We start from the raw sequence: 26,818 nt of genomic DNA, 5'->3' as shown, positions 1-26,818 counted from the left end.
CTAGACCTAAACTGGGTTCAGTAATGAATATTTATCCTTAGCCAAAATCAAAAATTACTTACTTTATGCCTCAAGGCATTCAGCTGCTCTTGCAGCTAGAATGTCACTAGTAAGCCTGTCTTTGGTCCCAGAACTGAATTCTTAGCCTTAGCAAATTGGAATTCCACCAGCGGCAATGACTAAGGTCCCAATGCTTGCAAACCTTTGCTCTCTCCACATATGCATTTGCCCAAAAGAAGTACAGCTGTTAAGATGCACAAACCTAACTCCCCAGTCTCAGGCCTTTGTGCATATATTGGCCATGTTCTGTCAACTCTGCTAAATGTTTACTTTGAGCTAGAAAAGGAAAATGGAGAGCAGAGTTTTGAAATATTTCCCTTAAAAACAGGATTGGACCATATGTGATCATGATGATTTCTCCTCTTCCTCCTCCTCCCTTTTCTTCTCTCTCTCTCTCTCTTTTTTTTTTAAAGAATACCATGCCACCTATTCTTTTCCCTTAATCCTCACCTTTGTTTTTTGTCTTGAAATGATAGAACAAGCCCATAAAAAAGACCTCAAAGGAAGAAGTGCCTTTGTCCCAGGCACCTCTCTGCACCTCTCAGAAGAGTCCCATTCCCTACCCTGTGCCTGGGGATTTCAGAACTCCTTTTATTCAGAGTGGAGTGAGTGGGGCATGGCGTATGTCTTGGTGTATCACATAGAGGCGATATATTCTGGGAAGATGAAATTCAGATGGATGAAGAGGGCTGCAAGGGGAAAGTAACATTTATATAAAGCCTGAAAGGATGAAGAAACTAGGTAGAGATGAGGAAAGAACATTGCTGAAAATAAAAGATACTGTGGAAACTTACAGTTTCTCAGTAGGCTAACATAGCTATAGAATATGGAGGAGAACAAGTTACATTACACTTGTGATAAAAGTATGTGGTAGAGAGGTGGTTAAGGGTTTTGAATGACTATTAAGGAGTTTTCAATTTATTGATAAAGTTGGGATAAGTGCTGTCTATCTGTCTGTCTCTCCCAGCATCTAGAGAACTGGCCTTTATGGATTGCATTAAGGGCTCCCTTGTCATCTGAATTTATATTATGTTTGGTTGAAGTGGAGGGTACCTTGAGGGAGGAAAGAGAGAGGGGGCTGGGTAATCATAATCCTGGCTCCAGCCAGGATTATGGCTCCAGCACCATTCTAGCTGGCTGGCGGCAGTGATGGGTCCATGAGGGGCCCTATGTAGACCTCAGCTGTACCTCTTCTCAGTCTTCCTCCTTCCAGCCTAGGCTGGTAACAGGCCTGATGTCATTGGCCCAGCCTACTGCCACATCATGTATGGTGTCTTTATATTCTGGCCACACCTTTGCAAATTATCATTTTATCAAACACTCCTCACTTCCCCAATTGGAGTATATCAGCTGTTTCCTGCTAGGGCCTTAACTGATGCAAGCCAGGAAAGTGTTTTAAGAATGACCAGAAGTCTTTTCAGATTGTAAGAAGAATGACCAGATCATATTTATGGTTAAAATAAAAGAATGCAGAGCATGAAAACAGATTAGGATAAGATTATAAAAGCGATCATCTGTCTAGAGGACATAATCCTATTTCAGAGGTTTGGATAAGAGACAATGAGAACTTGAACTTGAGCAGTGGCAACTGACCTGATATAACTGGTGAGGAAAAAACACGTGTCAGAGTTGATCCAAGACTGTATTACTTAGACAACTGCATAGTTGATAATGCCACTAACAAAAATCCAAAAACCCAGGGAGATAAACGGGTTGGGTAATAGGGAAGAAAACTGTTTTGATATCCTGTATTTTCTTATACATAAAATGAGGAAGTTGAACTAAAGTTTTCCCAAATACCTGTCATGTGTAGCTTTTTGGCACCAGGGACTGGTTCCATGGAATACAATTTTTCCACAGACTGGGAGTGGGGTGATGGTTTCAGGGTGATTCAAGAGTATTACATTTATTATGGACTTTGTTCTTATTACATTGTGATATATAATGAAATGATTATACAATTCACCATAATGCAGTATCAGTGGGCGCCCTGAGCTTGTTTTCCTGCAGCTAGATGGTCCCATCTGGGAGTGATGGGAGAGCAATGGGTTGTTGTTATTGTTCAGTCGCTCAGTCGTGTCCAACTTTTTGTGACCCCATGGACCGCAGCACACCAGGCTTCCCTGTCCTTCACCATCTCCTGGAGCTTGTTCAAACTCATGTCCACTGAGTCAGTGATGCCATCCAACTATGGGGAGCAGCTGTAAAATACAGATGAAACTTAACTCACTCACCTATCATTCACTTCCTTCTGTGTGGCCTGGTTCCTAACAGGCCACGACTGGGGGCCAGGGGATTGGGAAATCCTGATGCATAGGCCACCCCCACAATTCAGGGCATGACTATGTATTACGTTTACTGTTATTTTTATTTATTTATCTTTAAATAGACTTAGGGTTTACTCCTTTGGGCCCTGAGTATTGCCTGGTTGTGATGTATTAATAACTGCATTAAACCTTTCAGCTATTAGTGTGCCTTTTATCTGACTGAGTAGTGTCCTGTCTTTATCTTTGCATTACAATTCTCCAAGAGAGTTAATGCTTAATTTTAAAAATTACAATTTCTAACTTACAATTCAAAATTAGACTAGGCACTTAGCAAATCTATCTGTATGGTGGTCTTGACCACACAGATGACTGATGATTAGAAACAGCAATATCTGGGACTCAGTTCTAATTCTATCTGCAGATAAATCTCTGGGAAGCAGAGACAGCAGTGTTTGTTTACTCTGTTCTTTGCCTAACACACAGTGTGCTTTTCACAAATAACATGTAGGGCAGATGAAAAATAAGGTGGCTAGGGGCTGTGATGTATTTGCAGTAATACATCAAAGTCTTGGGATTCAGGCTCTATAAGCCAAATATGCCCAAGACATAGAATGAATGATGCCAGCTACCATTTTTCCAGACTCCAGTGATCTAGAAGAACTTATTGGTCAAAGGAAGATAGAATAAATTTTCAGAAATACTAGGTTTACTTCTTCCTTTCCCATAAAAATAAAACACAAAAGGAAAAACTTTCACAAACACTAACCACAGAAGCTGTGTCATCTGCAAATCTTCCCAGGTAACGTTGGACAAAAGCAAGCACTCCTACTTCTGAGTGTCCAAAGTGCTTGGTTCTCAGCCTTGTTTTTTTCTCATCACATTGACTTTTGGTTTGATGTCTCCCATATCAGATTGTGAGCTTCTTGATGGTAGGGTCCATGTCCTATTCATATTCATATTCCTAAGTTCAACAAATAGCAGTTAGAAAATGCATCTTAGTAATTATTTGTTTGAGGAACCAGAGGAACCAGTAACTATTATTTGAGGAACCAGAGATCAAATTGCCAATATCCACTGGATCATCAAAAAAGCAAGAGAGTTCCAGAAAAACATCTATATATGCTTTATTGACTATGCCAAAGCCTTTGACTGTGTGGATCACAATAAACTGTGGAAAATTCTGAAAGAGATGGGAATACCAGACCACCTGACCTGCCTCTTGAGAAATCTGTATTCAGGTCAGGAAGCAACAGTTAAGAACTGGACATGGAACACCATACTGGTTCCAAATGGAAAAGGAGTACGTCAAGGCTGTATAGTGTCACCCTGCTTATTTAACTTATATGTAGAGTACCTCATGAGAAACGCTGGGCTGGAAGAAACACAAGCTGGAATCAAGATTGCTGGGAGAAATATTAATAACCTCAGATATTCAGATGACACCACCCTTATGGCAGAAAACAAAGAAGAACTAAAGAGCCTCTTGATGAAAGTGAAAGAGGAGAGTGAAAAAGTTGGTTTAAAGCTCAACATTCAGAAAACTAAGATCATGGCATCCAGTCCCATCACTTCATGGCAAATAGATGGGGAAATAGTGTCAGACTTCATTTTTTTGTGCTTCAAAATCACTGCATATGGTGACTTGCAGCCATGAAATTAAAAGACGCTTACTCCTTGGAAGGAAAGTTATGACTAACCTAGACAGCATATTAAAAAGCAGAGACAGGAGGAGGTCCTAAGATGGTGGAGGAATAGGATGGGGAGACCACTTTCTCCCCAACAAATTCATCAAAAGAACATTTAAATGCTGAGTAAATTCCACAAAACAACTTCTGAATGCTGGCAGAGGACATCAGGCACCCAGAAAAGCAGCCCATTGTCTTCAAAAGGAGATGGAGAAGTCTTGAGGCTACTGTAAAAATAAGATTGAAAACCAGATGCAGGAGGTGTAAGTCCAAATCCTGAGAACACCAGAGAACTCCTGACTCCAGGGAACATTAATCAACAGGAGCTCATCAAACGCCTCCATACCTACACTGAAACCAAGCACCACCCAAGGGCCAACAAGTTCCAGAGCAAGACATACCACACAAATTCTCCAGCAACACAGGAACACAGCCCTGAGCTTCAATATACAGGCTGCCCAAAGTCACTCCAAACCCACTGACATCTCATAACTCATTACTGGACACTTCATTTCTCTAGAGAAAAGAAATCCAGCTCCACCCACCAGAACACCGACACAAGCTTCCCTAACCAGGATACCTTGACAAGCCACCCGTACAACCCCACCGACAGCGAGGAAACTCCACAATAAAGAGGACTCCACAAACTGCCAGAATACAGAAAGGCCACCTCAAACACAGCAATATAAACAGGATGAAGAGACAGAGGAATACCCAGAAGGTAAAGGAACAGGATAAATGCACACCAAACCAAACAAAAGAGGAAGAGATAGGGAATCTACCTGAGAAAGAATTCTGAATAATGATAGTGAAAATGATCCAAAATCTTGAAATCAAAATGGAATCACAGATAAATAGCCTGGAGACAAGGACTGAGAAGATGCAAGAAAGGTTTAACAAGGACCAAGAAGAAATAAAAAAGAGTCATTATATAATGAATAATGCAATAAATGAGATAAAAAAACACTCTGGTGGGAACAAATAGTAAAATAACGGAGGCAGAAGATAGGATTAGTGAAGTAGAAAATAGAATAGTATAAATAAATGAATCAGAGAGGAAAAAAGAAAAACGAATTAAAAGAAATGAGGACAATCTCAGAGACCTCCAGGACCATGTTAAATGCCCCAACATTCAAATCATAGGAGTCCCAGAAGAAGAAGACAAAAAGAAAGACCATGAGAAAATACTTGAGGAGATAATAGTTGAAAACTTCCCTAAAATGGGGAAGGAAATAATCACCCAAGTCCAAGAAACCCAGAGAGCCCAAACAGGGTAAACCCAAGGTGAAACACCCTAAGATGCATATTGATCAAATTAACAAAGATCAAACACAAAGAACAAATATTAAAAGCAGCAAGGGAAAAACAACAAATAACACACAAGGGGATTCCCATAAGGATAACAGCTGATCTTTCAATAGTAACTCTTCAGGCCAGGAGGGAATGGCAGGACATACTTAAAGTGATGAAAGAAAATAACCTACAGCCCAGATTACTGTACCCAGCAAGGATCTCATTCCAATATGAAGGAGAAATCAAAAGCTTTACAGACAAAGCTTTACAGAGTTGGTGATGGACAGGGAGGCCCAGCTTACTGCAGTCTATGGAGTTGCAGAGAGTCGGACATGACTGAGCAACTCAACTGAACTGAATTATTTGTTAAATCAGATTTCTTAGCCTGTTTCCAGTAGGGTGTTTGAGTCCAAATGAACATCTTATATTCCAAGAAATATTTTACTTGGCTTCAGTGCTCCAAGATTTATTTCTGCTAGAATCCTCACAGATGACTCTTAAAGTTAGGATATCATTGTTGAGTTTTATTAAAAAATTTCAATCCAGCTTGATTGGCTGAAAGCAAATAAAGGAATTCCAAATGATGCCTACATGTATGACCTTTAGCAGAATCATTACTGAATTCCATGATGGGCTACAAAATCAGCCCATAGTCAGGAGCTTAAATCCTGGAATATGAATGAAGGACATTAGAGAAAACCAAAATCCTGTAAGTATGCACATTCATACTCTATGGAAGAAATTGGATATCAAAACACTGGGCATCTCAGGGAGGCAGGGAATTTAAATTTAAGAAGTGACTATATTCACTCATCCCAATATCATCCTCACACTATATCATTTCATTTGGATATTTATATGTGTGACAGATTTTACCCTGAATGTTTCTGAAAACAATGCCTGGCATCTGACAGTCTAATCTAGTCCATCTAGGTGGTAATCTAATTATCAGTTTTATTCATAATGATATTATTACTCCCATTCTACTTTTTTAAAATTTATATTGGAATATAGCCAATTAACAATGTTGTGATAGTTTCAGATGCACGGTGGAGTGACTCAAGTATACATATACATGTGTCCACTCTCCCCCTTTATAGATGAGCATATAGATTTACTCTTAAAGTAATACTCATATTTATCAAATGAACAAAATTTAAAATTTCACATGAATGTTCAAAATATTTGCTGCAAATAACTAGTAGCTCCTTAAGTAACCACTCCTCTGATCGTTGGTGCTTCCCTGGTGGCTCAGATGGTAAAGATTCTGCCTGCCAATTCAGGAGACCCAGATTCGATCCTTAGGTCGGGAAGATCCCCTAGAGAAGGCAGTGGCTACCCACTCCAGCATTCTTTTCTGGAGAATCCCATGGACAGAGGATCTTGGCAGGCTACAGTTCCTGGGGTTGCAAAGAGTTGACTGTACAAAATCAGCTTACATGCAATGTGTCAGGGATACAAGTCTGGAATAATACAGGCTTCAGTGGTTTGTACATATGTGTGTTGTCATTGCTAACTTTCCCAAGTTGTTTCAATTTTGTTGTCATCAGATACAGACTCCAAATAGTCTAAGAAATAAATTCTGTGTGAAAAAATAGAAAGAGCACTTTACTGTATAATAGCTCCATGTTCTAATTATTTGATCTGAAGATAGCTATTTTCCCATTTCAATACAGATGACTGTTTAGCAGAAATAGTCCTCGGGGCAAGATGCAAGGCGCTTTTCAGCATCATCTTTCTGTTCACTATTAATCTTACATGAGCAGGAAGACAGCATTTCAGTCCTGATGTATTTCAGTGTTTCATTTGTTTCTGCCTATCCAAGCAATTAGAGTAGAAGAATGTGTTGTAGGGAAACCAGAGTTGCTCCTTGAAAGAGGTAACCTGTTTAAATGAGGAAGTACAGGAAGGTAGTAAAGATAAGTGAGGCATGTGCTATTAGCAAACCATTTAGCTCTACAATGGCATGTAGCAAATACATTAAGTCACTATTGCCAGAAAATCAGAATTCTAAATGTTGTTCATTATTAATGATACTAGAGGGTAGGGAATTTCAAAGAGGGGACGATGGGATCAGCTCCATAATTTTTCTTCACGAACTGCTTTGCCATCCTCCTGCTAGATTCTTTTCTGCTTTCACATCATCTTTGATAGCATTTCTCCTTAGAACCATCCTTAGGGACACTCTTAACAAGTTCAATGATCTGTTTACTGTGTGGGAATCTCTAGCTCACCAATGAATCAAAGGACACAATTACAACAGACCTTGAAGGCCAGCCTGTTTTTGTCTTTGGAAAGAGAAACACATATATCAGAAACTCTTAATAATTCATTAATATACTTGTTGGCAAACATTTATTAATCACCTAGTATGTGCTAGGCACTGTGCTCTTGGCTGGGGATATAAAAATACAGGATAATGTACAGTCTGGTGGAGAAGGCATATAGAAAAGCAAATAATGTCATTTCTTCAACAAGCATATATGCAGCTACTTCCTACTAAGTTTTGGAGAAACACAGGTAAATAAGAGGTCAAGTCTATTTCAGAGGTGAAAATAATATGGTGGGGGAGGTTGAGAAAGGATTTATGTGCTACATCACTCAAGTCTGAATTCATAGGTTGAAAACCCCAGATGAAAAGCAGGAAGAGCAGACAGAACAACTTGTGTCAAGGTACAGGCTGTACTGGAGAATGGTGTGGGTTAATGTGATGGCTTAATGTGTAAAGAATCTGCCTGCTAATGCAGGAGATACAGGTTGAATCTCTGGGATGGGAAGATCCCCTGGAGAAGGAAATGGCAACCCACTCCAGTATTCTTCCTGAAAAGTCCCATGAACACAGGAGCCTGGTGCGCTATAGTCCATGAGTTGCAAAGAGTCAGACATGACTAAGCATGCAAACACAGATAAGGAAAAATGATAGGAAATTAAGAATTTAAGAAATCTACATAGAATGCTAATCATGTGCTTGTGTACATAAAAATTTCTCTTTATATTTTAAAACTAAGTTGTTTTAGAATAACTATAAGAAAATGCAGTTTTATTGCTTTTTAAAAATTTTAAGCACTATGATCTGAATGAATTCAAAGATCCAAGAGAGTTTTAATAAATGTATTGATAAACCCAATATAGGGTATATTTAAAGGAATTTGTTGGTATTTGTAAGTCATAATGAAGTAAGTCAGTTTTTCTACACAGATTATCATATGGAGTTGTCAACTTTAAATTGTCTAAAATGATTTAGAAAGAAGCAAGTTGCTAGGCGATTGCTAAGGGAACTCACGAAGGCTGATAATTAACTTCAACACTGCAATCAGTTTCAATCAAACAGATTATGTGTCTAAGGGAATTCAACAAGAAAATTAGAGTGAGTTTTCATATAGAGCAATTTACATGAAAAAATATTTCATTCTGATTGAAAAAAGTTATATAGTACTTGGCCCTTTCCAATTGTGGGACTTTGGGTATCACATTCATTCAAAGAGAAAGGAAGAGAACATATTTTCAGAAGATAAAAAAAAAATATATATATATATATATATATATTTTCAGCTAGCAAAAAGTTATTAGAAATCAGAAGTAGAAACCAGCCAGGCACATGTGTATTTACTCATATCTAAACACCAGTGTTAGCAGAACAGAGCTATCTAAACTGTATGATGAAGGACCAGCTGTGTTTTGTTTTGTTTTCAATCCATCACATACCAATGCTTTTGTAAGACGTACTGGGAAAGTGAAATTAAAAGACACACAAGGCACTAGTCCAGATTTCTTATTCTTAGTCTCAGCACACAAATAGCAACAAACATTTCTAAACAGCTATCCTCAATTTTTGTATTTATGTCATCTTGGAACAGTAAACAGAATAAGACCATAACCAAATATAAATCACACTCTTGAGTAGTTCTGCAGTAGAGTACATGGCTCATATTTGGGGCTCAAGAAATGTTTCCTAGATAAATTATAAAGATTTTAGCTCCGCCTATAGGAAGTTAATATTCTAGTTGGAGAGATGTGAGTGTAGATAAATAAATGCAACAAAGTTCATTTTTCTAGACAGATTCTTACACAGCATTTTCAATTTTAAATTGTCAAAGATTTAGAAAGAAGCCAGTTTCTAGGTGATTGCTAGGGGAAGTCACAAGACTGATAATTAACTTCAATACTGCAATCAGTTTTTAAGCAAAGAAATTATGTGTCTAAGGGAATTCAATAAGGAAATTAGAGTGAGTTTTCATATGGAGGAATTTACAGAGAAAAATATTTCAATTCAATTAACAAAAACATCATGTAGCCTGATGGTAAAATGCACAACGCACACTGAAGTACAAAGAAGAGATGTGGTTTACCTGGCTCCAAGGCTGGCAAAGACTCTGGTCGATGAGAAGGGTGTGTGCGTGCTGAGTGGCTACAGTCACATCCGACTCTGTGACACTGTGGACTGTAGCCCACCAGGGTCCTCTGTCCATAGGATCCTCCAGGCAAGAACACTGGAGTGGGTTGCCATGGTCTCCTCCAGGGCATCTTCCCAACCCAGGAATCGAATCCACGTCTCATGTCTCCCACATTGGCAAGCCAGTTCTTTACCACTTGTGCCACCTGGGAGGGTATTTAAGAGCAAAAATAGGAATTATGAAAAAACATGACCTACCTAAAACCTAGCCTAAGGAGTGTAGCCGCAACAGGAGGTAGGTAGATGTTGAGAAGAAATGCTAAAAAGAGAGGAATCAGGAAAGACTGCAATAAGGATCTTGTCTTTTAGGTAAATGATTTACAAGGAGCCGGGCAGGACAGAGGCAAGGAGCTCATTCAGGGGAAACACCTCATTATCTTTTCCAAATTGGAAAACCATCACCTCACCCTCAAGATTCAGATACACAGTAGCATAATGAATGGAATTTTGGAAATACAACAAAGTGCCAGAAAAGAATTAAAGATTATATTTAATGTCACCACCCAGAGATGCAGACTGTTACATTTTGATGTGTCTTCTTCCAAACCTTTATCCATGTGCACACACATACATACGCTTTTCATCTTGAAAGTCTGTGTTTTCCTCTGCGTCTGGTTCCCACTAGGTGGCTGTGGATGTGCTAACACTGCACTCGGGAGGAGAAGCTGGCAGAGACCACCTTCCTGTTGGCAACACGGGGTCTCCTTAGAGTTAAGCTACGGAAACCTGGGTCAGCTTTATTCATCCTAACTGCCTCCATATTCCTGGGCATGTTCCCATTTAAGTACTCTCCCACAGCTAGATCCAATTAAACAGTGACAGTTTTTGCGGTCAGTGATATTTATTTCCTGCCTGAGAAGAGTCGGAGAAAAAATAGGGCAGCTGCTGTATCATGTGAATCGGTTTAGCAAATTTGATGTCCCAGTTGTCCTTTGGTTTTGTGACCCTGGATGATTAATCCTTTCCCCTCCTTTTTGTGGCATTTCTGGTTACATTTGCAAAGCCAATGTTTTCTGAATTTTCTCACCCAAAACATTTGGTTCAGATTGTTTCATAAGGACTCGCAAATGAAAACTTGAGTTCATGGACATTCCCCGCACCGCCCCCGACCACCCCCCCCTTCCCCCCGCCACAACTGCCCCCAATTATCACTGCTTTTCCAAATTGGGTTGTTTCTTTTCTTTCTTTCCTTTATTACAGATTGTTTTAATTCTTTTTTTTTTTTAAGTCGTCATCTTTCCAAAGGTAGACACCATTTTATAGCTCAATATTTTTGTTTACTACTCATCACGATTTCTTCCCTTTTTTCTTTAGCAGTGGTCAGATAATACAGCATTTTAACACATTCAGTGAGAAAAGGATGATTTAATAGACTTGGTTTATTGTTTCTCATACTGCCTTATAACGTTGTACAATTTTATTCTAGCTGTAGATTCTTATAACAGATTTAATGTGCCACGATGTAATTACACACTGCAGATTGTAATCTTGGTGCTGGCTTTTTTATGATAAACACAACCATATGAAAATGCCCCCCAAATCAGATTCTCTAAGGTACTGTTGTGTTTCAAGGTTTCCATTAAATCCTTCCCCTCTGGCCACCACCTCTCCTAGACAGTTTTTACTGAAGCACACTTGGGCATAATCTCAGTGTGATATTTTTTAAGGATTTTAGTTGAAACAACTTAATGAAGCACATTGCTGGTCTTCCTAAAATAATATTGTGGGGCCTTGTTACTTTGTTAGTCTTGATGATAGAGACAGGATACAGACCATAAATGTCTTTCCTCCTAAGCTGGAGATGTGCTTCTAAGCAACTGGCTTTGGTTTGTTTTGTTTTGAAAGCGTGACCTATGGTAACTGATTCTTTTGTCCTGCTTAAATTTGCATTGGAGAATCTTCAAATCAAAGTTGTATCCTGTATGAATTAAATACATAGACTGGACCATACCCATTTCATGGACCGTCCCCAGCGCATTCCCTCTGGGTCAATTCTATTTTCCAGTTCTCAGAATCCCTTTCTCCACTTCCTATCTACTTCTCATCTGTCTTATATTCTTCTGTTGTGCTTATCTTTGAAAGCTGCTGTAAATTTGTTTTCATTACAAAAAGGACAAAGCAGTGTCTGAATTTTAAAATTTGTGATACCGTTCCTTAAAAACAGTTTATTCAAACAGGCTAAAATTTGGATTGGAAATGATCAGAGACCAGGTATAAAATAAAACTATCTAGGGTTTTCAGAAAAGAAAGATGATATATGTAAATCGTGTGGCACTCATGGTTGCACAGAAAATGCAGTGCACAATCTCTCCCCATTACTAAACTTAAAAATGAACAAACCAAAAAAATCAAAACAAGCAAACCTCATTTTCATAGGTTTTAAAATCAGGAAGCAAAAAAAGAGCATTAATTTTTATAATGGGATAGAGAATAAAAATTAATAGTACCCTAACTAAGAATCAAACATTTCTAAAAAGATCTCTTCTTGACCAAAAGAAATATGTTTACTAGATATGAGTAAAAGTAGGGATCAAAAATATTTTATTTTTATTAGGATTTTATAATATATTTTCCCTTTACCTGAAAGATTAAGCACACTCAGGAAGACTTCATAGAAACTCTTAGAACTGAAAATATTTAGAAAAACCAAATTGAAGAGTGTAAAATGACAGAGACTGAAATGAGTAAAGTAGAATTGAGATTTACTTCTGAGGGACACCTCAAGTTCACCATTATTCAGGGTAAGCAAAATTTAATATAATAGGCATTACTCCCAGAATAAATGAATTCCATTTTCACCAGTGAAATGATTGTATTTCATAATTTAGATGGATCCTTTTTTAAAAAATATGTCACATGTACTTTTACTGTTAGAAAACATTTTCCCCAGTAGCAACAAATCATATACTTCATAGCCTGAAAACTCACATCAACTCCTGATATTTATACATGGATATTTCATACCATTTTTCAGAGATACATACGAGATGTAGGAAACACAGACCTTTATTTTTCAAATGTTGGAAAGTGAGTTATTTCTACCAAATTAATTTTTCACCAATTGTATGATTTTTTCATTTCCTGTGTGATGAAATGGATAGAGGGACCAGCCCTGTTCTATTATACTCTTCTCCCCCTGGTGGGTCAGCTGGTAAAGAATCCACCTGCAATGTGGGAAACCTTGGTTCCGATCCCTGAGTTGGGAAGATCCCGTGGAGAAGGGAACGGCTACCCACTCCAGTATTCTGGCCTGGAGAATTCCATGGACTGTATAGTCCACGGGGGTAACAAAGAGTCGGAAACAACTGAGGGACTTTCACTTTCACTTCATCTTCAGGAAAGCCCCCAGGCTACCCCTCTGGCCTGGCACTTAACCAGCTGAAAAAAAAAATAGAAAGAGACAGAGATCAAAAGTAGGCTCCTGGCCCACTTAGTCTTGGGCTAAATGGAACAGAAATCTAAACACAAATGTGATTCCAAGGTCACAATAGTAAAAATGAATGTCTTTCTCTGAGTATTGATGAAGTATATTGCTAGGAGTGGGCATGGAAGAACAGAGTAGAGAGTTAGCTGGTGGATCATCAAGACTTCAGACTATATACGTTTGTTGTTATTCTTTCTGTAAATATTCACTTGATTCCTATAACACTAGGTACTACACTAGGTGCTATGATAGAAGAGGAAGCCAGATAAGGAAGAACCTCATTTAACCCTCTGTAAAAAAATGCATGAACAAGATGATTGCAAAGGTCCTTGCTAACTCTACACTCAGTCGTGTCTGACTCTTAACGACCCCATGGGCTGCAGCCCACCAGGCTTCTCCATCCATGGGATTTTCCAGGCAAGAGTACTGGCGTGGGGTGCCATTGCCTTCTCCCTAAATAAATAAATCTATCATAAAAAGTTAAAAGTACTACAGTGAGTATTATTGCCAATGTTGTCACTTCCTTCTCCCCCCCCCCCTTTATTCCAATGTCCTTTCATTGGTCCCAAGCTTTGGGGTCAGGAGAAAGAAGTGGGGAATTTAAATGAAAATATCAATGGCAAAAGGAGAAAATAAGAAAAGAAGGTAAAAGAATAGCACTGAACCATTAGTGGGCATCTACTTGTGGTGGGCATTTTATAAACATGTAATTTAATCTAAGAGACAGAAATCTAGTAAGCTGCCACCCTCTAAAAGAAATTAGATCTAGAGTCAGGAGCCACATACTGATTAACTCTGTAAGTACAGGACCTAAAGCAGTCTTTGATAGATAATATGTGTCCTAGAAATATTGGATACATTTAAATAGATGAATATGAAAGATGATAAATAACATAATCAGCATTCTAGCATTCCACCATCTGGAGGAATGGGTCACCACATTATAGACATCATTTTCCTTTAGACACTTAAGAACAGTTATTTCTTAGATCTTAGAATGTTCTTTAGCATTTAGAAACAAACATAGAAATCATTTCTTTAGTGGAAGCATGAGAGCAAATTCCTTCACACACACACACATGCACAACGAATATCTTTTGGTAAATAAATGATCATGTTTATCTCTTCAAATCACCTTGATAGCTACATTAGGAGTACCCAGTTTCAGAGAGTGTTGTTCTTCATACTTTTTTCATAGACATATTTTTTACAGTACAGTTTTATAATACAGTCCACCTGCATATAACAGAAACCATTGAGCATGGCCCTCTCAGTGTTGTTCCACCCTAATAATTTGTGCTAAAGTTTTGAGCTCACTTGAGCATATTCTAAGCTTACTTTTAAGTATGAAAACATTATGACAGCTTTACTCCTGTGAGATGGTAGCAAGGAGAAGATATTTGGTGGATTTGACTTAAGAAGACTGACCAGTTTCCCCAACACACAAAATTGGAGAAAAAGATGTCTGTTGTTAACAAAAAGAAAGTAAACTACTAACTGATAACCAAAAACAATAATAAATTTAGTAAAGAAAATGAATAAGACATTCACTAAGACAAATTATAAAAGCAGATTACAATTATTAATAAACTTACAATATGTGTAAATAGATGTTTATTTTGAAGTATAGACTTGTCAGTTAAAACAATTCAGGCACTGTCTTGTCATTCTTTTCTATCAGCTTCCTGATAGCCATTTTTCAACTGCAGAATGCTGTCACCTTGTTTTTTTTCAACCTAGATAAAAGCTTATTCACTTATCTAAAGATGTTCACATTTAATGGCAATCAGACTCTACCTTAAAACTGTCCAAACATTGCCATAATAATTTTTTTCATACACTAGCATTACAATTTGGATTTTTATTAATGAAGATTTTATAGGTCTGCTAAGCTAATGGAGAAGGCAATGGCACCCCACTCCAGTACTCTTGCCTGGAAAATTCCATGGACAGAGGAGCCTGTTAGGCTGCATGGGGTCGCGAAGAGTTGGACACGACTGAGCGACTTCACTTTCACTTTTCACATTGGAGGAGGAAATGGCAACCCACTCCAGTGTTCTTGCCTGGAGAATCCCAGGGACGGCGAACCTTGGTGGGCTGCCGTCTATGGAGTCACACAGAGTCGGACATGACTGAAGCAACTTAGCAGCAGCAGCAGCAAGCTAGAGATTAATGTGTTTATCAATAAGAAACCTTAACCAGAACAATTATATAAGAAAAAGAGACAGAAGCCATCCAAATTGGAAAGGAAGAAAGAAAATTATACTATAAATGACATGAACATGTATAGATAGAAAACTCAAAAAAATCAGTAAGAAAGCTACTAGAATTAATAAACTCAGCAAAGTTTTGATATACAAGATCAACACATAAAAATCAGGTATGCTCTTAAATACCATCAGTGAACAATCAGAAAAAGAAATTAAGGAAATAATCACATTGACAATAGCATATAAGAGAGTAAAATACCTGGGAATAAATTTAACCAGGAGGTGAAAGATTTCTACACTTAAAATTTCAAAGCATTACTGAAAGAAATTAAAGAAAACATAAGTAAGTAGAAAGACATTTTGAGTTTATAGATAGATTTATTATTGTCAAGATGTCAGTACTACACAAAGCAATCTACAGATTCAATACAGTACCCATTAAAACTGCAGCAGCTTTTTTTTTTTTTGCATAAATATAAAACTTATCCTCAAATTAGTATGGAATTACAAAGGCACCAAAGAGCTAAAACAATCTTGATAAAGGATGGACTTGGAGAACTCACTTCCTGATTTCAAAGCTTACCACAAAGCCATAGGAAATGAAACTGTGTGGTATTAGCATGTGAATATAAGTGGAGACCAATGGATTAGAATTAAGAATTGAAATATAAACCCATACATCTATGACCAGTTGAGTTTTGACAAGTCCATTCAATAGAGAAAGAACAGTCTTTTCAATAGATGGTGCCAGGGCAACTGGATTTCTGCATACAAAGGAATGGATTTGAACTCCTACCTCATACCATGCATAAAAATTAACTCAAAATGGATCAAAGACTTCAATATAAGAGCTAAAACCATCAAATATTTAGGGGAAATCATAGGAGTAAATCTTCATGATCTGAGATTTGGCAATGCCATCTTAGATATGATACCAAAAGTAAAGGAAACAAAAGAAAAAAAAATAGATAAATTGGATTTCATCAAAGATGTTCATTTCACTAAGAATGAAATAGTGCCCAACACTGTGAATGCAGTGAATGCCACTGAATTGTACACTCTTAAAAAATGGCTTAAATGGCAAATTTTGTTATATACATATATTTACCACATTTTAATATTAATAAATACAATTAATATTCCTAGAAAACTTTGAGTTATATTCTTAATAAATGGGTGACTTGTAGGGTGTGTCAATTGTAATTTAATAAGGTGGTTAAAAGGTATAAAATAAGCATTTACCTGAAAGTCATGTTTAATGGATGCAACATACAGGAATTTATTTTTTGTTTTTCTTCATTGCCCATCTAAAATAATTTCAGATATCTATTATAACTACTTTCATGTTTTTAATCAACACTGAAACAATTTTTTTAGTTAATAAGCCATGAAGTCAGTTCCTGTGGAGGTATCCATATGCTCACTATATCTAAATTAGAAACTTCTATCAGCCTTATCCTAGTTCTGCACTAACATATCTCTGTTTAGCTCCCTCAGAACACCACCTTATACAGTGCCTGCACACACTGGGTGTAGCCAGAGCTTAATGGTAATTTATGTGAATGCCTGTTAAGTCAGGGGAGGAGAATGCATGTGATTCACAGTTTCCTTTTATCTACTCTAAACTTCTAAATCAATGCCTTTCTGATTCCCAGAGATGATTCTGTTCTTCGAAACCTTAGCTCTTAAAGAGCTGTCTGCTTGGGGCTGGTGCATTGAGACGACCCAGAGGGATGGTACGGGGAGGGAGGAGGGAGGGGGGTTCAGGATGGGGAACACGTGTATACCTGTGGCGGATTCATGTTGATGTATGGCAAAACCAATACAATATTGTAAAGTAATTAACCTCCAATTAAAATAAATAAATTTATATATTTTTTTAAAAAGAGCTGTCTGCCTAATAATGACAGATACAGTAAGTTAAAAGCAGCATTTTTTAGCCTCATGCAGACTTAACATTGTACCATACAGTGTTAGGACTTGTAGAAAACTTCATAATGAAACATTTTATGTCCCTTGTAGCAGGATTTGTCATTTTAAGTAAAATTGTTTATGTTTGAGTATCAAACATATAACTGATGAAGGTGGAAATTTGTATCATGGAACTTGAAATAGTGATTCTATGGAGTTGACACTTGAAATGTACTTAATTGAGGTATCTATGGGTAGTGGGTATGATTTTACTTCTTAAATAGGAAAGACATTAAAATTAAGCCCAACAATTCTCATATTTTCCATATTGGGAAACAGCTCCTGATCTGGGGAAAATTAAAAGTTTGAGATTGCTAATAAACATAATTTGAAGTAAACATAATTTGCTCACCTCCCACTACTCATACTGTGACCCTTCTTTTATTATGGCCCCATATCCTTACACTTATGTATCCCTCTTCTTTCTTTATAGTCACCCACCCCAAAGGCTGGTCGCTTCATTTTAACAGAAAATTATTTAAGACTTAAAATCCTTTCAGAAGAAAAGTAACTTCTATAGCTAAAGCCATAGTAATAATAGGGTTGGAAAATTGATCAATTTACTTGACTTCTGCTTGCCAGTAGTGGTTTACGTCAGCTGCAGTCTTAGCAGTTCAAAGCCAGAAATAATCATCTCGTATCAAAATCTTTCATGTTGCCTGTGCCTCACTTCTATCCCACTGACAGCAAAGCCTGTCTCTTCAGTTCCTGGTTGCCTGCCCAGTCTTTGGACCATCTGTCCTGTCTGGTCTTATGGTTTGGGTTTCCTCCTGCTTTCTGATTTCATGCCTGATTTCAGCCAAGAATTTTTCTCAGTTGTTGGTGTTTGTGGCTGTCTCATCTTTACCTAGCTCCTAATTTCCATCTTGTTTTAAACCTCAGTCTCTCCTGTACCAGCTTCTGCTTTCACGTTTGACACATTTCAAAACACCGCTTCACTTCCTACCTAGTCTCAGTTTTAAGAGCAGCCCCATCATGCCCTAACTATGCCACTTAATGAGATTAGTGCTCTGAAAACTCAACCTTGACTGGTCTTGGAGAGAGAAAAGGCAAAGAATCAAACACCACTTATTCATTTTCATTAATAATTATAGCAATTGTACATTTTCAATTAGTGGTTAAGTAATTAATTGTTCCTTCATCATTTTAAAGTATATCTGTTTTTTTCCCACAAAATAACTCACAAAAATGGCCGCTACAACCCTCTTCACCTATAACCCAAAGGTGATCTGGTTTAGCTACTGAATATTTAAAAACAGTAGAGGTCAGGAATCTTAGAAAACACTGAATCCACAGGGAGAATGTATTGCCAGCCAGACACAGTTACCCAGATTATGCTGTTGGGTTCATTAATCCTGTTACTTTTTAGAAAAGGACCCTGTGGTTTGGTAGATGAAATGAGAGGTCACACCTCTGACAATATCTTATCAAAGAGGGAATCAGTAAGACTTACTCTTTACGCCCTTTTCTTTCAGAATATAAAGGTACATTATTGACAAGTATTAATTGTCATTATACTCTGATTAAGCAAATATTTCCATGCCTTTTGGAATTCTTACCCAAAAGAATCTACCTGCAACGTGGGAGAACTGGGTTCAATCCCTGGCTTGGGAAGATCCCCTGGAGGATGGCAGGGCAACTCACTCCAGTATTCTTGCCTGAGGATTCCCATGGACAGAGGAGCATAGCAGGCTACTGTCCATGGGGGTCACAAAGAGTCAGACACAATTGAGCAACTAGACACAGCACGTATAACTTTTTCTTCCTGGCTGCCTTCTTAAGACACTGGCAATCATCCTGGAATTGGTCTTCCATTCTCCACTGTGTGTATGTGTATGTGAATGTGTGCATATATGCAATATTCCTTGTATCTTCAATAGCGTGTATTTAGTTATCTGGTTATATTTATTTTGTTCCTGTGATGAGCATTTGTTTCTTCATCAGTTGTGACCAACTATGCCAGGGCTAGTTGTCTTCTAATAAATCTATTGACTCTTAAGTAACCAAAATATAAAAAGGAATGATCATTTAGGAGCTCAGTTAATCTGAGTCAATTATGCAGATATAAACCAATATGTGAGATTACCAAGGACATGCCTCTTTATGACTCCTGAAAGGAAATACTAACATAAAGTTCTCTTCAAAATGTTCCTATTTAAATTTGCTGTTTAAAATGTTAAATACTTTGACTCATATGCTATGTACACATCATTATGACAGACAATGTCATGGAAAATAGTCCTCAGATTGTGGTGGGCTTGGCACTTTTGAATCTATGGGACTTCATGGTGGTATTTCCTTATAACCAGTTCAGCTTTACATTACATCATTCTTTCTAATGTTGTAACCTTTGTATTATTTTAGTAATATTTAAGAAATTAAGAACAACTTTTTTCTATGCTTGGATTTATTTGGATCTAACTTTTCAGACATCACATTATGTTTGCCTTCAAAGATGTGGTTGCCTTGGTGTCCTACAAAGTAGTCTTTACTTATGGAAATACCTTCATAAAAATAAGTACACTGGCTAGACAGTGTGTCTTCCAAAGATTTGTATCAGATAACAACCTGAAAATGTCCTGTGGTGAATTTCAATACTTACTTTCCTTTTTGTGGCCTTGTGTGCTTTAAGGAAAACTAAAAGAAGTGTTAACCGTGCATTTGTTAATCCAATTTATGGGAACTGGAGCAACCCAGAGAAAACAGAGGTAAGTGGCAATGATAAACTGTATTGTCTGAGAAGGGAAAACACAAGCATATGCACGCACACACGCACACACACACACACACACACACACACACACAGAGTGTTGTCTGGACATGTTCCCATATCATGGTTAAGAGATGTGTTTTAGTGGACTTATTTCTCCACCAGAGAGATGAGATGGGAAGGATTTTAATTCTCTCTAAATATGCAGTGAGGATTTTCCATTTCAGGATGGTTTCAATCTGCTTATAGAAGAAGTTCACTGTTAAATGGCTTTGTGGTCATAGGAGAAAGAGGCAACAACTCTGGAAAATATCAGTTTAACTGACAGAGTATTAGTCGTCTCCTCACAGTAACTCTTCATGGACTGTTCTTCATATTTTATTCCCAAACACAAAAGGGAGAATAGCATTCTATGCTCTCTTTCAATTCAGGTGTGGGCTGTGAGGGCTGTTACCTGATAATTTAGACAGAGAAAGAAGAAACTGAAGTGTGTTACATCTTTCTTGCCCTTTTTAACGGCTACTCTTTATGAGTGCAATATGAAATAGGCTGGAGAGAAAATGTCAAGTAAAATCCCTCTCATCCCTTTCTTAAGTATGTAATATGAGCATCCATTTGGGTATAAAACAGGATTAGCCATGACACATCACTTCTGTGTGAAAGCTTCCTTACATCTGATTTTAGAAATATTGTATCAAATTAATTCTGTTGTCAAAGTGAGCATATGTTAGAAAACCAGTTTTTAATTTTAATGAAAGTCAGTCACAAACAGTTATTACTGTTACTAAAAATAAGTAGCAGAGGTGGTTTCCAACATATTTGAGTTATGTGGTCAAAGTCTAATAAAACACTTGACTTTTCTGTTACCTGATAACTTGGGCTTCCCTTGTGGCTGAGCTAGTAAAGAATCCAGCCTGCAATGCGGGAGACCTGGGTTCAATCCCTGGCTTGAGAAGATCCCCTGGAGAAGGGAAAGTCTACCCACGCTAGTATTCTGGCCTGGAGAATTCCATGGACTGTATAGTCCATGGTGTTGCAGAGTCGGACACAACTGAGCGACTTTCACTTTACCTGATAACTTAGAAGAGGAAGAAAGAAATTAAAGACATTACATTTTCATTAATGACATAATACACTCTTTGTGTGTGGTTATGTTAGAAATGAAAATAAGTAAGATATACCTAAGAATACAGAATTAACTTGATTTCAAGTCAATTAAGTCACAGAGCAAAAATGAAAACAGAGTTTTACTCAATGGATAATATTAATAAATAAGAAACAAAAGTAATGTATCTTCTTGACAAAGTAGGAAGGTGCGACATAAACATATTTTCATTTTTACTAAAGAAAAGAAAATTTAATCTTTTTAGTCTTTAGCTTAGTTTAACTTTTAGAATCTGAAAGTTACAAAGGATGTAAGGAAATACAATGTTTTAAATTTGACATTTTTTTATTAATCATTCCTCTTTGATGTTGTTTCTTTCCATTAAGAATGGCTAGAGAAGAAATCCTGTCATAGCTCTCAACTTTTGTTGCTTTTTTGATTTCTGTTGTTTCAGAAACAAATAACTTTGTATTAAACTAAGTGCACCTTTCCTGACATAACAGAGAAGTAGACGTCTCAGAAAATACTCTTATGAACATTCTTAGAGAAAATTCTCATATTCTGATATACAAATTTAGAAGATAGTATATTGAAAACCACGGACCCATCAGCCAACATCTACAATGATCAACCCATGGTCATTCTTGTTTCACTTCTGCTGCCACCCATTCCCTCCACCCACCAGAATGGTGGTAATATTTTTTAAAATAGACTTTATTTTCTTTGAGAAATTTCAGGTTCAGGACAGAAGGTACATGGATTTTCCATATATCCTGTGCCCCCGCACATGCATAGCCTTTCCCATTATCAACATCTCCAACAAGAGTGGTACATTTCTTACAACTGATGAACCTACATTGACATGTTATTATCACCCAGAGTCCATAGTTTACATTACAATTCACTCTGTGAATTGTTGACTCTGTGTCAACCAGAGTGTTTTTAAGCAAATTCCAGTATCATTTAATTTTACCTGTAAAGACTTCAGTTATACTAGGATAAATATATTTTAAAAATATATAACCACAGTATCACTTGCAAACATTTAACAGTAATTCTGTGACACAATCAAAGATTCCATCAGTGTTCAACCTATCCCATTTGTCTCATAAATGTGTGTGGAGGGGTTGTACTTTGTTGTTGTTGTTGCTATATTTTTAAAATCAGGATCCATATAATTTATGTGCATTCAAATTGTTAGACATGTCTCTGCTGCTGCAATGGCACCCCACTCCAGTACTCTTGCCTGGAAAATCCATGGACGGGGGAGCCTGGTAGGCTGCAGTCCCTGGGGTCGCTAAGAGTCAGACAAGACTGAGGGACTTCACTTTCACTTTCTCTTTCATGCATTGGAGAAGGAAATGGCAACCCACTCCAGTATTCTTGCCTGGAGAATCCCAGGGACGGCAGAGCCTTGTGGGCTGCCATTTATGGGGTTGCATAGAGTTGGACACGACTGAAGCAGCTTAGCTTAGCTGCTGCTGCTGCTGCTGCTAAGTCGCTTCAGTCGTGTCCGACTCGGTGCGACCCCATAGACGGCAGCCCACCAGGCTCCTCCGTCCCTGGGATTCTCCAGGTAAGAACACTGGAGTGGATTGCCATTTCCTCCTCCAATGCATGAAAGTGAAAAGTCAAAGTGAAGTCGCTCAGTCGTGTCCGACTCTTAGCGACCCTATGCACTGCAGCCTACCAGGCTCCCCCGTCCATGGATTTTCCAGGCAAGAGTACTGGAGTGGGTTGCCATTGCCTTCTCCAGACATGTTTCTGGTCTCTTTTAATCTCTACATTTTGTTTTCTATTTTCCCCTTGCAATTTATTTGTTGAAGAAATCATGTTGGTTGTCCTATACAACTTTCCATGTTTTAGATTTTCTAATATATACTGCAAAATATAATTCTCCCAGCTGAAAGCTGTTGGCTGTTGTTTTTTGTAAATATTTTTATTTAGTTTTATTTAAACTAACTATAATTAAAGTAACAAACTTAAAAACAGTGCCATAGAAAGAAGCAGTCAAGATCCTGGCCACTGCATTCCCCCATCGCACCGGAGGTGAGGATGAGGCAATGGCTCCTTTGCTCAGAGGATGCTGGGCACACACCAAGAAGAGGCCTGTGTCAGTGGTTCAGGCAGTATGGACTGGAGGTGTTGAAGCAGGAGTCACAGATGCACTAGTTATTACTCCAGTGAAAATCCATTAAAAACTCACTGCATTCTGCATGATCTGGGGAAAAGTCTCTTATTTTAAAGTCTAAAATCATAACTCTTTCGATGTGTTTTTCTTTAGAGTTCTGTATACTCCTTCTCAAATCCGTTATATGACACAATATCAGGAAGACTGGAGACTATATCTAATCGTCTCAAATAGTGCCATCAAGATCAAGATTGGGACTTCCCTGGTGGTACAGTGGCTAATATTCTGCACTTCCTCTGCAGAGGGCACAGGTTTGATCCCTGGTCAGGGAACTAAGATCCCACATGCTGCATGGCATGGCAAAAGAAAAAAAAAGAAAGAAAACAAAAAGATCAAATATGATCTCATATCCAGTCTGTGAAATCTGATAGAAACTCATCTTATCCAATAGTAAAACTGGAAGGGATTTGGAATACCACTCTAATTATTACAGTTACAAATAAATTTTCTTATAGAATATTTTGAATGTTTTCATGGAATCTGAATTAGAACTTTATCTTCATTATATATCTGAATATTTTAATAAAATGTCCCACTTAAGTTTCTTGTTTTCTTTTGACTTTATTATAGATATTTTTTAAAGGATGAATCAAATTGTTTCAGATCCTGACTATAAAGAAGTTTTAAGATGCTTATTTATATTCCATTGAGCTTAGAAATAAAGCTGAACTGACTACAAACCAGCAGGAGTGGGTGGACAAATATAGTAATCCTAATCAACATAACCATGAATAAAAGGTATTTCTGTATTTGGAAAAAAAGAATATGATAAATTATCATCTTGAACTTTTCTTCATTCAAATCATCATTTAACATCTATCTTTACATAGATATAAAAATAATGCTAAAATATATGTTAACAAGCTTTGTTTTTCTGAAAAGAATAGAGAACCCAGAAATAAACCCGCACGCTTATGGTCAATTAATCTGCAACAAAGGAAGCAAAAATATGCAATGAAGAAAAGACAGTCCCTTCTGTAAGTGGTTCTGGGAAAACTGAACAACTGCTTATAAAAGAATTGAATTAGAACATCTTCTCACACCATATACAAGAATAAACTAAAAATGGATTAAAGAATTAAATGTAAGACCTGAAACCATAAAACTGCTTGTAGAGAACATAGGCAAGCATATGTAAATTATAGCAATATTTTTTGGATCTGTCTCATAAAACTGGAGAATCCCATGGATGGAGGAGCCTGGTGCGCTGTAGTCCATGGGGTCACTAAGAGTCAGACACGACTGAGCAACTTCACTTTCACTTTTCACTTTCATGCATTGGAGAGGGAAATGGCAACCCACTCCAGTGTTCTTGCCTGGAGAATCCCAGGGACGGGGGAGTGTGGTGGGCTGCCATCTATGGGGTTGCACAGAGTCGGACATGACTGAAGCAACTTAGTAGCATAAAGCAAAAGAAACAAAAGCAAAAATAAACAAATGGAATCTAATTAAACTTAAAAACTTTTGCACAACAAAGGAAACCACTGACAGAATGAAAAGACAATCTATTGAATGGTAAAAAAAATATTTGCAAATGGCATAACCAATAAGGGGTTAATATCAAAAAAATATAAACAGCTCATACAACTCAATATCAAAAAAAGAAACAACGTGATTTTAAAAATGGGCAAAAGACCTGAATAGACATTTTTCCTAGGAAGAATACAGATGGCCAACAGGAACAAGAAAAGATGCTCGACATCAGTAATCATCAGAGAAATGCAAATGGAAACCCCAATGAAACATCACGTCACACCCATCAAAATGGCTATCATCAAAAAGTCTACAAATAACAAATGTTAGCAAGGATGCGTAGAAAAGGAGCCCTAATACACTGTTGGTAGGAATGTAAATTGGTTCAGTCACTATGGAAAACAGTATGGGGGTTCCTCAAAAAACTGAAAATGTAACGATCCCACTCCTGGGTATATGTCCAAAGGAAATGAAAACACTAATTCGAAACTTAGTGTTTCATATGTACCCCAGCATTCACAGCAGCATTTATTTATAACAGCTAAGATATGGAAGCAGCCTAAGTGTCCATCAACAGATGAGTGGATAAAGAAGATATGAGGTATGAATGTGTGTATATATGTGTGTGTATATATATTACTTAGCAAAAAAAAAATGAGATTCTACATTTGCAACAATGTGGATGAAGGGTATTATGCTTAGTGAAATAAGTCAGACAGACAAATATTCTATGTTATCACTTATATGTGGAATCTAAAAAATAAGACAAACCAATGAATATAACAACAACAACAACAAAAAAAAAACCCCTCACAACAACAAAAACAAAAAAAACCCTCACAGGTAGAAAGAACAAACTAGTGGTTTCCAGCGAGGGAGAGGGCAGAAGGGAGGGGTAAGAAGTGGGTGGAGGATTAAGAGATATAAACTACTCTCCTTGACATAAATAAGCAAGGATGCATAGCACAAGGAAATATAGCCAATATTTTACAATAACTTAAATGTAATATCATCTATAAAATATTGGGTTTTTTTTTTTTTTTAACAACATTTTGGGCTGTAAGTAACTGAAAACTTCCCTACTGAAATGGCTTAAATAATGTGGCAATTTTTAGCCAACAAATCAGGAAATTGGGAACTAGGGCATCTCTTTGCTTTGTTATTCTTTAAAAGTTTTATTTTAAATGTATTTATTTTTGGCTGTGCTAGGTCTTCATTGCTGCATGCAGTCTTTCTCTATTTGCAATAAGCAGGGGCTACTCTCTAGCTGTACCACAATAGCTTCTCATTGCAGTGGTTCCTCTTGTTGAGAAGCATGGGCTCTAGGCTCATGGGCTTCAGTAATTGCAGTATGTGGGTTCAGTAGTTCTTATGACATCTCTATGGCTTCAGCAAGGATTCTCATTCACAAGTTTCAATTCTCAGGCTATGTTTGGGACATTTCTGAGCCCCATGTAAATTTCACTACCAACATAGTGCCCTTTGTGAGAGTACACGGTAGAGAAAAATATTACTTTTCATTAAACCTACAATAAAGTTAATCTCAAATTTTATCGAAATTAATTTTTTGAACCCCATAAACTGCATTCTAGTTTTGCTTTCTTTTTCTATCTTTTTCTAAGTGCTGCTTTTCAACTAACACCAAAATTTCTGAACTTAGAAAAAAAAATCATACAGGAGAGGATCAGTTGCCATTCTTATTGTTGAATTGTTGTTGTTTACTGGTTCATGGCATTGTGGGACATATGCATTTTTGGAAGTTGCATTTATTTTAGCTTAAAAATATCATCCAGATATATTCAGTATTTTTATCTTACTTCCTAAATAAGCAGTGAATTAAAATTCAGGTATAGTTTTAGTAAAGTTCTCAAAGCTACTACATGAAAAATATAGCTTAAGTGCAAAAGAGATAATAAAAATGACTGTCCAATTTAAATTGGCTTGTTTCTTTGGAGTATCGAGGAAACTCCTGACAT

The 26,818-nt window shown here is 37.3% G+C and overlaps 1 protein-coding gene and 1 long non-coding RNA gene across 8 annotated transcripts in view; one reads left to right on the top strand and one right to left on the bottom strand.

The window, feature by feature from the left end:
- Positions 1–23,909, top strand: part of MALRD1 (MAM and LDL receptor class A domain containing 1) — a 743,525-nt gene extending 719,616 nt beyond the window's left edge. For all 7 annotated transcript variants that reach the window (XM_044928177.2, XM_044928178.2, XM_044928176.2 and 4 more), the window contains 2 exons: positions 19,996–20,071; positions 23,463–23,909. In XM_044928177.2, coding sequence (XP_044784112.2) covers positions 19,996–20,071; positions 23,463–23,543 — 157 coding nt within the window. In that variant the 3' untranslated portion in view covers positions 23,544–23,909. The remainder of the gene's footprint in view (positions 1–19,995; positions 20,072–23,462) is intronic.
- LOC123329261 lies at positions 875–9,844 on the bottom strand. Its single transcript, XR_006544646.2, has 3 exons — positions 9,655–9,844; positions 3,094–3,288; positions 875–2,261 (listed from the first exon to the last, which is right to left on the bottom strand). It is a non-coding gene; the product is annotated as an uncharacterized LOC123329261 (long non-coding RNA).
- Positions 23,910–26,818: the final 2,909 nt, after the last annotated feature.

The sequence above is a fragment of the Bubalus bubalis genome, chromosome 14, assembly GCF_019923935.1.
Source record: "Bubalus bubalis isolate 160015118507 breed Murrah chromosome 14, NDDB_SH_1, whole genome shotgun sequence".
Classification (NCBI taxonomy): Eukaryota; Metazoa; Chordata; class Mammalia; order Artiodactyla; family Bovidae; genus Bubalus; species Bubalus bubalis.
Note: the sequence above shows the minus strand (reverse complement) of the source record. Positions and strands in the feature narration are given on the sequence as shown.